Source organism: Oncorhynchus gorbuscha, linkage group LG07, assembly GCF_021184085.1.
Source record: "Oncorhynchus gorbuscha isolate QuinsamMale2020 ecotype Even-year linkage group LG07, OgorEven_v1.0, whole genome shotgun sequence".
Taxonomy (NCBI): Eukaryota; Metazoa; Chordata; class Actinopteri; order Salmoniformes; family Salmonidae; genus Oncorhynchus; species Oncorhynchus gorbuscha.
In genome coordinates, this window is record NC_060179.1 from 16,303,688 (window position 1) to 16,318,941 (window position 15,254).

At 44.0% G+C, this 15,254-nt stretch overlaps 1 protein-coding gene across 1 annotated transcript in view; it reads right to left on the minus strand.

Moving 5' to 3' along the window:
- LOC124039545 (brother of CDO-like) overlaps positions 1 to 15,254 on the minus strand; it is a 59,192-nt gene that overhangs the window by 12,146 nt on the left and 31,792 nt on the right. Inside the window, exons 4-7 of the mRNA XM_046355632.1 lie at positions 7,085 to 7,231; positions 2,012 to 2,155; positions 1,525 to 1,818; positions 154 to 698 (exon numbers count right to left, since the gene is read on the minus strand). Coding sequence (XP_046211588.1) covers positions 154 to 698; positions 1,525 to 1,818; positions 2,012 to 2,155; positions 7,085 to 7,231 — 1,130 coding nt within the window. The remainder of the gene's footprint in view (positions 1 to 153; positions 699 to 1,524; positions 1,819 to 2,011; positions 2,156 to 7,084; positions 7,232 to 15,254) is intronic.

Here is a 15,254-nt window from a genome sequence, read left to right on the forward strand (position 1 = left end):
TTACTGCACTATTGGGTAGAGCATGCGAGTTAAGCATTTCATTGTACTTATGGATGTGACAATAAAAGCTGAACTTAAAATTTAGTTGTAGACAAATATAAATCTATCTGTGTGTATTAGTACATGTGGGTTTATGAGTTAACCAGCCTGTACCTTTCTGTACTTGACGATGTACTCCACCACAGCAGAGCCTCCATCGTGGCGAGGTTTCCAGGTCAGATCATAGAAGTCAGCCTTGACGGTCCTGGGCTGGCTGAGGATGACAGGGGCCTCTGCCACAGAGACCTGCCCAGTCAGCTCAGAGCAGTCCAGGGTCAGCACGCTCCCCGTGGCCCCGGGCTTCACTGGGACCTGCTCCCGCAGCACCTTGTCTGGGCTCAGGGGACACAGGCTGGACGTCAGCTTCCCTGACCGTGATGGGTTACTGGTTGGCAAGGTGACCAGTCTGGCAGCGGCCTGCGAGCTGCCCACGCCGTTCTCAGCCATGCACTGGTACAGGCCATCATCCTGTGGGCCCACGTTGATGACACGCAGCACGCGGGCAGACAGGCGGTGGCGTGGCGACGTGGCCAGGGGGCGGGCGTTGTGGAGCCATACGACAGAGGGGGTGGGTTTACCCCTGGCCTGGCAGCTGAAGCGTGCGTTCTCCCCCCACATCACCTCCTGTTGCTGGAGCTCTACGGTTACCTGGGGAGGCTCTACAGAGACAGAGAGAGATGGTTTGTTTGTTTATTGTGAGTATCATGTAAGGTCATGTCTAGCATATATGCTTGAATAATGGCTGATTGTGAGTGACTGTATGGTTGTGTGGGAGTGAGCTTGATTAAGTCTTAATTAATTATGTCTGTATGGTTGTGTGGGAGTGAGCTTGATGAAGTCTTAATTAAGTATGTTTGTATGGTTGTGCGTGCCGGCGTGTGTGTTCATGTATATTTGTGTGTGTGTGTGTGTGTGTGTGTGTGTGTGTGTGTGTGTGTGTGTGCGTGCGTGCGTGCGAGCGAGCGAGCGCCGTGCAGAGACAGGCGAAGCGAGTCAGTTGATGGTTGGCTGGTCATGAAGAGGCAGAATTCATTATCCCTTCAGTAGCCCTCACACTTTAATTAGTGCCAGCTGCTACGAGACGAGCACACAACCCAAACTCACACAGAACCCGTGTAAAAACACTCACCCAGTCCTGCTATGAGAGCTCTGCCTCCACACACATTCTAAATAACACAACCCTGCCCTTTTATGTTTCCCAACAACGCTCTGCCAAGCTCACACACACACAAACACAGCACCCACTATTCTCTCGCTTCGCCAAACGGGAGTCAGTCTAATCATCAAGTCTCTCCTCACGAAAAGCCCGTCAAATGGAGGGACTCCATAAGCCAAGTTAACCCCACCTCACTGCTACAGTAACTCTGTTTCAGATCCTAATATGTGTCATCACACAGGGCCTTCAGAGGAACAGGAACCTACAAACCTCCATAACACCTCATCTTAGTATCATCCTACTGAACCCAAAGTTTCGTCCCAACTCACCGAACACCAGCACGTCATACAGCACTGTAGCGGCGCTCTCCGATCCGATGCCGTTGTCAGCGTGACACGCATACGTCCCTGAGTCGCCCTCGCCCGCCGAGTCAATCAGCAGGTTGCTGAGAAGAAAGCGCGTGTTGTTATGGAAACGCAGGTCCTGGCCGTCCTTGGCCCACGTGACCTGCGGGGTGGGAATGCCGCTGGCCACACATTCCAGGACCAGGCGCTGTCCCTTAGTGACCATGATGGAGCGAGACACTGGGGGGTAGATGATATGGGCCGCCTCTGATGTTGAACCTGGAGGGAGGGAGGGATTGTTTATCAATGAAGTCTAACTGGCCTTGTTCAATTCTTATTAAGAGGTATTTCAATGTTACAAATCACATCACTTTATCATGCTCATAATGAGAGTTTGGTCGTGTTTGGTCGTGTTTGGTCGTGTTTGGTCGTGTTTGGTCGTGTTTGGTCGTGTTTGGTCATGGTGACTCACGGCGTATGCGCAGGCGGTCAGTGGAGGTGGAGGTCTTGACTTCCTGTGTGACAGGGTTGTAAGCAGCACACTTGTAAGGCCCCTCGTCGTCCAGAGTGGCGTTGGCTATCTGCAGGTTCCCTGATGGCATGATCAGGTAGTTCCCTGTTCACAGACAGACAGAGGGAGTTTTTTAAACATTGAGGCTACACTGGGTAGGTACTGGATAGTGATAGGCCAACACAATTACAACTGGTCCGACAATTCTGTCGCTGTAATCCTTGGGCATAGACAGGGCAAGCCATGTACAGTGAGCTCCAGAAGTATTGGGACAGTGACCCATGTGTTGTTGTTTTGGCTCTGTACTCCAGCACTTTGGATTTGAAATGATACAATGACTATGAGGTTAAAGTGCAGATTGTCAGCTTTAATATGGGGGTATATTCATCCATATCAGGTGAACGGTTTAGAAAATCCAGCACTCTGTCTACATAGTCCCCCCATTTTAGGCGGTCAAAAGTACTGGGACAAATTCAAAAGTTTAGTACTTTCAAAAGTAAAGTTGAGTATTTGGTCTCATATGCATAGCGTGTAATGACTGCATCAAGCTTGTGACTCTACACATCTGTTGGATGCATTTTCTGTTTGTTTAGGTTGTGTTTCACATGATTCTGTGCCCAATAGAAGTGAATGGTACATAATGTATTGGGTTATTTTGGAGTCACTTTTATTGTAAATACGAATATAATAGGTCAACACTTCTACATTCATGTGGATGCTGCCATGATTATGGATCATCCTGAATGAATTGTGAATAATGATGAGTTGTCATACCCCTCCCAACAAATGCTAACCTCCCCTGTTATTGTAATAGTGAGAGGTTAGCATGTCTTGGGGGTATGATATAAAATGCTAACCTCCCCTGTTATTGTAATAGTGAGAGGTTAGCATGTCTTGGGGGTATGATATAAAATGCTAACCTCCCCTGTTATTGTAATAGTGAGAGGTTAGCATGTCTTGGGGGTATGATATAAAATGCTAACCTCCCCTGTTATTGTAATAGTGAGAGGTTAGCATGTCTTGGGGGTATGATATAAAATGCTAACCTCCCCTGTTCTTGTAATAGTGAGAGGTTAGCATGTCTTGGGGGTATGATATAAAATGCTAACCTCCCATGTTATTGTAATAGTGAGAGGTTAGCATGTCTTGGGGGTATGACATAAAATGCTAACCTCCCCTGTTATTGTAATAGTGAGAGGTTAGCATGTCTTGGGGGTATGATATAAAATGCTAACCTCCCCTGTTATTGTCATAGTGAGAGGTTAGCATGTCTTGGGGGTATGATATAAAATGCTAACCTCCCCTGTTATTGTAATAGTGAGAGGTTAGCATGTCTTGGGGGTATGATATAAAATGCTAACCTCCCATGTTATTGTAATAGTGAGAGGTTAGCATGTCTTTGGGGTATGACATAAAATGCTAACCTCCCCTGTTATTGTAATAGTGAGAGGTTAGCATGTCTTGGGGGTATGACATAAAATGCTAACCTCCCCTGTTATTGTAATAGTGAGAGGTTAGCATGTCTTGGGGTATGACATAAAATGCTAACCTCCCCTGTTATTGTAATAGTGAGAGGTTAGCATGTCTTGGGGTATGACATAAAATGCTAACCTCCCCTGTTATTGTCATAGTGAGAGGTTAGCATGTCTTGGGGTATGATATAAAATGCTAACCTCCCCTGTTATTGTAATAGTGAGAGGTTAGCATGTCTTGGGGGTATGATATAAAATGCTAACCTCCCATGTTATTGTAATAGTGAGAGGTTAGCATGTCTTTGGGGTATGACATAAAATGCTAACCTCCCTGTTATTGTAATAGTGAGAGGTTAGCATGTCTTGGGGGTATGACATAAAATGCTAACCTCCCCTGTTATTGTAATAGTGAGAGGTTAGCATGTCTTGGGGGTGTGATATAAAATGCTAACCTCCCCTGTTATTGTAATAGTGAGAGGTTAGCATGTCTTGGGGGTATTATATAAAATGCTAACCTCCCCTGTTATTGTAATAGTGAGAGGTTAGCATGTCTTGGGGGTATGATATAAAATGCTAACCTCCCCTGTTATTGTAATAGTGAGAGGTTAGCATGTCTTGGGGTGTGATATAAAATGCTAACCTCCCTGTTATTGTAATAGTGAGAGGTTAGCATGTCTTGGGGGTGTGATATAAAATGCTAACCTCCCCTGTTATTGTAATAGTGAGAGGTTAGCATGTCTTGGGGGTGTGATATAAAATGCTAACCTCCCCTGTTATTGTAATAGTGAGAGGTTAGCATGTCTTGGGGGTGTGATATAAAATGCTAACCTCCCCTGTTATTGTAATAGTGAGAGGTTAGCATGTCTTGGGGGTGTGATATAAAATGCTAACCTCCCCTGTTATTGTAATAGTGAGAGGTTAGCATGTCTTGGGGGTGTGATATAAAATGCTAACCTCCCCTGTTATTGTAATAGTGAGAGGTTAGCATGTCTTGGGGGTGTGATATTTGTGCGTCTGTAACTTTCTCACTCATCATTATTCACGATTCATTACAGATAACCATGGTAGCATACACATGAATGTAGAAGTGTTTAGAAGCATATTATATTCTTATTTAGAATAAAAGCGACTCCAGAATTATAGTGACTTGAGTATCCTGAGTGGGCTTAACCATTAAAGCCGGGACCGAGAGACTGAAAAACAGCTTATATCTCAAGGCCATCAGACTGTTAAATAGCCATTACTATCCGGCCTCCGCCCAGTACCCTGCCCTGAACTTAGTCACGGTCACTAGCCTGGTACCACCCAGTTACTCAACCCTGCACCTTAGATGCTGCTACCCTGTGTACATTGACATGGAATCACTGGTCACTTTAATAATGTTTACATACTGTTTTACCCATTTCATATGTATATACTGTGTTCTAGTCAAGGCCATCCTATTTAACTATTGCTGTACATACACTATTCTATCCTACATAATCTTCAGGTATACTACTTATTCTATCCACTTACTGTCCACAATGTCTATTCATCCCATAACATATGTACACTACATGACCAAAAGTATGTGGACACATCCTATGACGGTGCCACATTGAAAGACTTTATACACCTGTCAGCAACAAGTATGGTTGAAATAGCCGAATCGACTAAGTTGAAGGGGTTTCCACATACTTTTGTAAATATATATATACACTATTGGTCAAAAGTTTTAGAACACCTACCCATTCAAGGGTTTTTCTTTATTGTTACGATTTTCTACATTGTAGAACAATAGTGAAGACATCAAAACTATGAAATAACACATGGATTCATGTAGTAACCAAAAAAGTGATTAACAAATCAAATATATTAGAGATTTGAGATTCTTCAAATAGCCACCCTTCGCCTTGATGACAGCTTTGCAACCTCTTGGCCTTTGCAACAGTCTTGAAGCCACACATGTGGAGATCATCCGCTCACCTAATCTGTATCTCACAAAGACTCATCAGACCAAAGGACAGATTTCCACCGGCCTAATGTCCATTGCTTATGTTTCTTGAACCAAGCAAGTCTCTTCTTATTATTGGTGTCCTTTAGTAGGGGTTTATTTGCAGCAATTCGACCATGAAGGCCTGATTCACTCAGTCTCCTCTGAACAGTTGATGTTGAGATGTGTCTGTTGCTTGAACTCTGTGAAGAATTTATTTGGGCTGCAATTTCTGAGGCTGGTAACTCTAATGAACTTATCCTCTGCAGCAGAGGTAACTCTGGGTCTTCCATTCCTATGGCGGTCCTCATGAGAGCCAGTTTCATCATGGCGCTTGATGATTTTTGCGACTGCACTTGAAGAAACTTTCAAATTTCATAAAATGTTCTCTATTGACTGACCTTCATGTTTTGATGGACTGTCTTTTTTCTTTGCTTATTTGAGCTGTTCTTGCCATAATATGGACTTGGTCTTTTACCAAATAGGGCTATCTTCTGTATACCACCCATACCTTGTCACACAACACAACTAATTGGCTCAAACACATTAATAATGAAATAAATTCCACAGATGACCTTTTAACAAGGCACACCTGTTAATTGAAATGCATTCCAGGTGACTATCTCACGAAGCTGGTTGAGACAATGCCAAGAGTGTACAAAGCTGTAATCAAGGCAAAGGGTGGCTACTTTGAAGAATCTCAAATCTCAAATATATTTGTATTTGTTTAACACTTTTTTGGTTACGACATGATTCCATGTGTTATTTCCGTTTTGATGTCTTCACTATTATTATACAATGTTTGAAATAATGAAAATAAATCAAATCCTTGAATGAGTAGGTGTCCAAACCTTTAACTGGTACTGTATATATATTTATTTATACTCCGGACTCCAACATTGCTCATACTAATATTTCGATATTTCCTAATTCCATTATTTTACTTTTTGATGTGTGTATTGTTGTGTATTGTTAGATATTACTGCACTGTAGGAGCTAGGAACACAAGCATGTTTAGCACATCTGATAAACATGTGTATGCGACCAATAAAATGTGATTTGATTTGATTTAGGCCTACAGCACTTTCAACAACAGAGTGCACTGTCAGCACCAGCCACATGGTGGTGTCCTTGAGTCTCACAGAGAGACAGCCAGTGAACTCTCCTCAACGGGATTATCATTTCCCTCTCTCTGTAAGCCACACATCCCCTCCTAAGGCTCCCAGCCATCTACATATCAGCCACAGAGAGGGCCTTTTTCTCTCAAATAACTCAAGAAATAAATGGTTGCAAAATAAACAAGAGTATTCCCATGTTTCAACATTACCCAGATAATTGCCTGCAGTTTAATGATGGGCCAGATAGCTCGGATAGATACAGCATTCCAGTAATCCAGGGAAAGATATAGTGAAAGAGAGAGAGAGATAAAGAGAGGGGGAGCGAAAGAGAGAGAGGATGCCAAAGAGAGAGAAAAAGTATTAATTACAGTAGAGTACAAGGAGAGAGAAAGAGGGAGGAAGTGAGAGGGGGATAGAATGCAAACTAGACAGGGAGAGAGAATAGGCCTGTAACAGAATGATCGATCCATACCCTTGGAGGTCTCGAGCCACTCCTGTTTGACACTGTAGCGGACCTGTGCCTTGGGCTGGCTCTCAGGGAGGTGACATACGATCACAGCTGTGTTCCCCTCATCCACCTCAATGTCCTGCTGGTCGTCTTGTTCAAAGTCACGCAACTCTGAAATACAGGGAGGACAAGAAAGAGGTCAGGAGAGACACTAACACACAAAGATACACATAAACATGTCCCACCATGGAGCCAACCCTGTCAGAGCACCACAGAAGCTCTCCCATAAACACAATTGCGGAATATACACACATTTGCTTCCTCAACCCAGCCAGCCTGTGTAAGTGCTCCAGTCTGTAGTCCATCAATCTGGAGCAGGATGACAACACAATAACTATGAAATGGGAAGATGGGAACTACTAAAATGGGCATTCCAATTCAAGGCAATATTCTATAACAGTGCAAATGGACCAGTCCAGCGGCCATATTGGGCTGTACCATTCTAGACTGTTTGATTCATTCTACTTCTATGAATAGAGCATGTGTGTGTGTGTCAGAGCAGAGCTGAGCAGGGGGCTGATTGTGGGACAGAGACTGAGGCCCTGCCTGGTTAGTGGTTGGTTACTGTGGGAAACTGGAGAGGGATTACTGGAGGGCCATGTGCTCCCACTCTGTCCTGCAGACACACAGTCTGCACAGCACAGACACTGGGCTGACCTGTAACCCCTCACCCCCCTCAGAGGGGGCTGCAGGGGCTGGACCAGGGGTCAGAGGTGAGCGGTGCCTGCCTCTAGAGTTTCAGGGAAAGAACAACCAGTTTGGATTGGGAGGAAATTGCACTGCTAGGCTTTAGAACGCTGATGTCAGAGTGGGGGAGTAGACTACAGGATATTTAAGTGTTGAGGGAGAGAAGGGGGAAGAGAGAGAAAGAGAAAGAAAACAGTTTAATAGAGAGACAAATAGAGAAGAGGAAAGAGGGAACATTCAACAACAATGATCAGAGCTGTAGTGTATGCTAGAGGCAGGGAATCCAGCTGTAGTGTATGCTAGAGGCAGGGAATCCAGCTGTGGTGTATGCTAGAGGCAGGGAATCCAGCTGTAGTGTATGCTAGAGGCAGGGAATCCAGCTGTAGTGTATGCTAGAGGCAGGGAATCCAGCTGTGGTGTATGCTAGAGGCAGGGAATCCAGCTGTAGTGTATGCTAGAGGCAGGGAATCCAGCTGTGGTGTATGCTAGAGGCAGGGAATCCAGCTGTAGTGTATGCTAGAGGCAGGGAATCCAGCTGTAGTGTATGCTAGAGGCAGGGAATCCAGCTGTGTAGTGTATGCTAGAGGCAGGGAATCCAGCTGTAGTGTATGCTAGAGGCAGGGAATCCAGCTGTGGTGTATGCTAGAGGCAGGGAATCCAGCTGTGGTGTATGCTAGAGGCAGGGAATCCAGCTGTAGTGTATGCTAGAGGCAGGGAATCCAGCTGTGGTGTATGCTAGAGGCAGGGAATCCAGCTGTAGTGTATGCTAGAGGCAGGGAATCCAGCTGTAGTGTATGCTAGAGGCAGGGAATCCAGCTGTAGTGTATGCTAGAGGCAGGGAATCCAGCTGTAGTGTATGCTAGAGGCAGGGAATCCAGCTGTAGTGTATGCTAGAGGCAGGGAATCCAGCTGTAGTGTATGCTAGAGGCAGGGAATCCAGCTGTAGTGTATGCTAGAGGCAGGGAATCCAGCTGTAGTGTATGCTAGAGGCAGGGAATCCAGCTGTAGTGTATGCTAGAGGCAGGGAATCCAGCTGTAGTGTATGCTAGAGGCAGGGAATCCAGCTGTAGTGTATGCTAGAGGCAGGGAATCCAGCTGTAGTGTATGCTAGAGGCAGGGGAATCCAGCTGTAGTGTATGCTAGAGGCAGGGAATCCAGCTGTAGTGTATGCTAGAGGCAGGGAATCCAGCTGTAGTGTATGCTAGAGGCAGGGAATCCAGCTGTAGTGTATGCTAGAGGCAGGGAATCCAGCTGTAGTGTATGCTAGAGGCAGGGAATCCAGCTGTAGTGTATGCTAGAGGCAGGGAATCCAGCTGTAGTGTATGCTAGAGGCAGGGAATCCAGCTGTAGTGTATGCCAGAGGCAGGGAATCCAGCTGTAGTGTATGCTAGAGGCAGGGAATCCAGCTGTAGTGTATGCCAGAGGCAGGGAATCCAGCTGTAGTGTATGCTAGAGGCAGGGAATCCAGCTGTAGTGTATGCTAGAGGCAGGGAATCCAGCTGTAGTGTATGCTAGAGGCAGGGAATCCAGCTGTAGTGTATGCTAGAGGCAGGGAATCCAGCTGTAGTGTATGCTAGAGGCAGGGAATCCAGCTGTAGTGTATGCTAGATGCAGGGAATCCAGCTGTAGTGTATGCTAGAGGCAGGGAATCCAGCTGTAGTGTATGCTAGAGGCAGGGAATCCAGCTGTAGTGTATGCTAGAGGCAGGGAATCCAGCTGTAGTGTATGCTAGAGGCAGGGAATCCAGCTGTAGTGTATGCTAGAGGCAGGGAATCCAGCTGTAGTGTATGCTAGAGGCAGGGAATCCAGCTGTAGTGTATGCTAGAGGCAGGGAATCCAGCTGTAGTGTATGCTAGAGGCAGGGAATCCAGCTGTAGTGTATGCTAGAGGCAGGGAATCCAGCTGTAGTGTATGCCAGAGGCAGGGAATCCAGCTGTAGTGTATGCTAGAGGCAGGGAATCCAGCTGTAGTGTATGCCAGAGGCAGGGAATCCAGCTGTAGTGTATGCTAGAGGCAGGGAATCCAGCTGTAGTGTATGCCAGAGGCAGGGAATCCAGCTGTAGTGTATGCCAGAGGCAGGGAATCCAGCTGTAGTGTATGCTAGAGGCAGGGAATCCAGCTGTAGTGTATGCTAGAGGCAGGGAATCCAGCTGTAGTGTATGCTAGAGGCAGGGAATCCAGCTGTAGTGTATGCTAGAGGCAGGGAATCCAGCTGTGGTGTATGCTAGAGGCAGGGAATCCAGCTGTGGTGTATGCTAGAGGCAGGGAATCCAGCTGTGGTGTATGCTAGAGGCAGGGAATCCAGCTGTAGTGTATGCTAGAGGCAGGGAATCCAGCTGTGGTGTATGCTAGAGGCAGGGAATCCAGCTGTAGTGTATGCTAGAGGCAGGGAATCCAGCTGTAGTGTATGCTAGAGGCAGGGAATCCAGCTGTAGTGTATGCTAGAGGCAGGGAATCCAGCTGTAGTGTATGCCAGAGGCAGGGAATCCAGCTGTAGTGTATGCTAGAGGCAGGGAATCCAGCTGTAGTGTATGCCAGAGGCAGGGAATCCAACTGTAGTGTATGCTAGAGGCAGGGAATCCAGCTGTAGTGTATGCCAGAGGCAGGGAATCCAGCTGTAGTGTATGCTAGAGGCAGGGAATCCAGCTGTAGTGTATGCCAGAGGCAGGGAATCCAGCTGTAGTGTATGCTAGAGGCAGGGAATCCAGCTGTAGTGTATGCTAGAGGCAGGGAATCCAGCTGTAGTGTATGCTAGAGGCAGGGAATCCAGCTGTAGTGTATGCTAGAGGCAGGGAATCCAGCTGTAGTGTATGCTAGAGGCAGGGAATCCAGCTGCAGTGTATGCTAGAGGCAGGGAATCCAGCTGTAGTGTATGCTAGAGGCAGGGAATCCAGCTGTAGTGTATGCTAGAGGCAGGGAATCCAGCTGTAGTGTATGCTAGAGGCAGGGAATCCAGCTGTAGTGTATGCTAGAGGCAGGGAATCCAGCTGTAGTGTATGCTAGAGGCAGGGAATCCAGCTGTAGTGTATGCTAGAGGCAGGGAATCCAGCTGTAGTGTATGCCAGAGGCAGGGAATCCAGCTGTAGAACAGGGATATCCAGCTGTAGTGTATGCTAGAGGCAGGGAATCCAGCTGTAGTGTATGCCAGAGGCAGGGAATCCAGCTGTAGTGTATGCTAGAGGCAGGGAATCCAGCTGTAGTGTATGCTAGAGGCAGGGAATCCAGCTGTAGTGTATGCTAGAGGCAGGGAATCCAGCTGTAGTGTATGCTAGAGGCAGGGAATCCAGCTGTAGTGTATGCTAGAGGCAGGGAATCCAGCTGTAGTGTATGCTAGAGGCAGGGAATCCAGCTGTAGTGTATGCTAGAGGCAGGGAATCCAGCTGTAGTGTATGCTAGAGGCAGGGAATCCAGCTGTAGTGTATGCTAGAGGCAGTGAATCCAGCTGTAGTGTATGCCAGAGGCAGGGAAATCCAGCGGTGAAATCAAACAAAAATACAACTCCTTCACCTAATTAAATGTCAACCAGTCTCTCTTGATTTATTCTGTTTCACAAAGATGGCGGCGCTCCATTATTTTCAGAGGTGCACAGCTAGTTGTTATTCTTGGACCGTTCAACTCTTTGTCAAAACAGAAGTAACCAAGCCACTCATATACAGTGGACCGACTAGACAACCAGATATGGTTGTTTACACTTCAATGTAGATGAACACAGCTTAGTTAAGACCAGAGTTAAGGCATCTACTGATATAAACACTATAAATAGTGATTCACTTTAGATGCTGACTATACACCTTTACTGTGGGTGACTGAGAATGCAAGATGTTTTTTCATATCTGATCTATTTCCGGTGCAGGCAGTGTGTGTGTTTCTGGCTTTCTGGGGGAATTTTAAAAAAGGTGAGGGGAGCTACAGGGGTTGGCCTTGACAGTTTACCCACCTCCACCCGACCCCGATTCCAAGAGAGATGGGACGCACAGGACCTGTCATGCTGAGTTGTGTGTCTGTGTGTCTGTGTCCCTGTGTCTCTGTGTGTCTGTGTCTCTGTGTATCTGTGTCCCTGTGTCTCTGTGTCCCTGTGTCTCCGTGTGTCTGTGTCCCTGTGTCTCTGTGTGTGTCTGGACAGGGGTAGAGTCTCAAAGAGAGACTGTGATGCTCCATTTGCTAAATGAATCTGGCCCTGTTTTTACAGCTACCCCCTGACTCCCCCAGGCTCTACTAAATTCCTCCAACTATACCTTTAACCCCCTCCTCCCCACACCTCTCTCTATCCCTGCATTCTTCCACTGAACTGCCCTGTATGTGTGTCTCTCAGGTGAGAGACAGAAAGAAACAAGACAAAGACAAACATTGTATAAGTGACAGAGTATGAATAACTGTAGAACAACTATATAGGAATAACTGTATAACAACTATATATGAATAACTGTAGAACACTATATAGGAATAACTGTAGAACAACTATATATGAATAACGGTAGAACAACTATATATGAATAACTGTAGAACAACTATATATGAATAACTGTAGAACAACTATATAGGAATAACTGTAGAACAACTATATATGAATAACTGTAGAACACTATATATGAATAACTGTAGAACAACTATATATGAATAACTGTAGAACAACTATATATGAATAACTGTAGAACAACTATATATGAATAACTGTAGAACAACTATATATGAATAACTGTAGAACAACTATATAGGAATAACTGTAGAACAACTATATAGGAATAACTGTAGAACACTATATAGGAATAACTGTAGAACAACTATATATGAATAACTGTAGAACAACTATATATGAATAACTGTAGAACAACTATATAGGAATAACTGTAGAACAACTATATATGAATAACTGTAGAACACTATATAGGAATAACTGTAGAACATCTATATATGAATAACTGTAGAACAACTATATATGAATAACTGTAGAACAACTATATAGGAATAACTGTAGAACAACTATATAGGAATAACTGTAGAACACTATATAGGAATAACTGTAGAACAACTATATATGAATAACTGTAGAACAACTATATATGAATAACTGTAGAACAACTATATAGGAATAACTGTAGAACAACTATATATGAATAACTATATAGAATAACTGTAGAATACTATATAGGAATAACTGTAGAACAACTATATATGAATAACTGTAGAACAACTATATAGGAATAACTGTAGAACAACTATATAGGAATAACTGTAGAACAACTATATATGAATAACTGTAGAACAACTATATATGAATAACTGTAGAACAACTATATAGGAATAACTGTAGAACACCATATAGGAATAACTGTAGAACAACGATATATGAATAACTGTAGAAAAACTATATAGGAATAACTGTAGAACAACTATATAGGAATAACTGTAGAACACCTATATAGGAATAACTGTAGAACACTATATAGGAATAACTGTAGAACAACTATATAGGAATAACTGTAGAACAACTATATAGGAATAACTGTAGAACAACTATATAGGAATAACCGTAGAACAACTATATAGGAATAACTGTAGAACACTATATAGGAATAACTGTAGAACAACTATATAGGAATAACTGTATAACAACTATATAGGAATAACTGTAGAACACCTATATAGGAATAACTGTAGAACACCTATATAGGAATAACTGTAGAACACTATATAGGAATAACTGTAGAACAACTATATATGAATAACTGTAGAACAACTATATAGGAATAACTGTAGAACAACTATATAGGAATAACTGTAGAACAACTATATAGGAATAACTGTAGAACAACTATATATGAATAACTGTAGAACACTATATATGAATAACTGTAGAACACCATATAGGAATAACTGTAGAACACCATATAGGAATAACTGTAGAACAACTATATAGGAATAACTGTAGAACAACTATATAGGAATAAGTGTAGAACAACTATACAGGAATAATTGTAGTACAACTATATAGGAATAACCGTATGGAGTGTGTGTGTGTGTGTGTGTGTGTGTGTGTGTGTGTGTGTGTGTGTGTGTGTGTGTGTGTGTGTGTGTGTGTGTGTGTGTGTGTGTGTGTGTGTGTGTGTGTGTGTGTGTGTGTGTGTGTGTGTGTGTAGTATGTATTTATGGAGTATGTGTGTATGGAGTATGTGTGTATAGAGTATGTGTGTATAGAGTATGTGTGTATAGAGTATGTGTGTATAGAGTATGTGTGTATGGAGTATGTGTGTAATGCTCTTAACACTCATAATACTCTTCCTGGGATCTACACAGAACATGACATAATACTCTTCCTGGGGTCTACACAGAACATGACATAATACTCTTCCTGGGGTCTACACAGAACATGACATAATACTCTTCCTGGGGTCTACATAGAACATGACATAATACTCTTCCTGGGGTCTACACAGAACATGACATAATACTCTTCCTGGGGTCTACACAGAACATGACATAATACTCTTCCTGGGGTCTACATAGAACATGAAACATGACATAATACTCTTCCTGGGGTCTACATAGAACATGACATAATACTCTTCCTGGGGTCTACACAGAACATGACATAATACTCTTCCTGGGGTCTACACAGAACATGACATAATACTCTTCCTGGGGTCTACATAGAACATGAAACATGACATAATACTCTTCCTGGGGTCTACATAGAACATGACATAATACTCTTCCTGGGGTCTACATAGAACATGAAACATGACATAATACTCTTCCTGGGGTCTACACAGAACATGAAACATGACATAATACACAACATGAATAGACAAGACCAGCTCAAGGGCTGAACTACATGAATGGGTGTGTGAATGTGTGTGTATGTAAGTACCCCTCCTGTACATATATGCTAGTCTGTATGTTCCTGCTTGCGTGTGTATGTGTGCTGCTGTCCCTGTGTGAGTGGGATGCTGGACTAGCAGGATTGATGGTATTTATAAAGTGGAGCTGGACTCTGACCTCTAAATACTTAAAGGCAGACCCTGCATCCAACATCTTTATGTGCAGAGGGAGGGGGCAGTAGGAACACTGTGTGTGTGTGTGTGTGTGTGTGTGTGTGTGTGTGTGTGTGTGTGTGTGTGTGTGTGTGTGTGTGTGTGTGCGTGCGTGTGTGTGTGTGTGTGCGTGTGTGTGTGTGTGCGTGTGTGTGTGCGTGCGTGCGTCTGTGCACATGCGTTACTGCTACAGACATTCATGACGTTGATGTGTGCATGTTTTTACCAGTGTGTGTTTTTGTAATCATGTACTTCACAGTGTGTATTGTATAGACCTATACTCTGTGTTCTTGGGGCCTGTCCGTCTGTCTGTCTGTTAGGGGGGTGTTGGTTGTCCACAAAGGTAGTCAAGCAGGAAGTTTTAAATAATGTGAAAACAGCTTGGTCCCAGTGGGACAAGGCTCAGAAAGATTCTT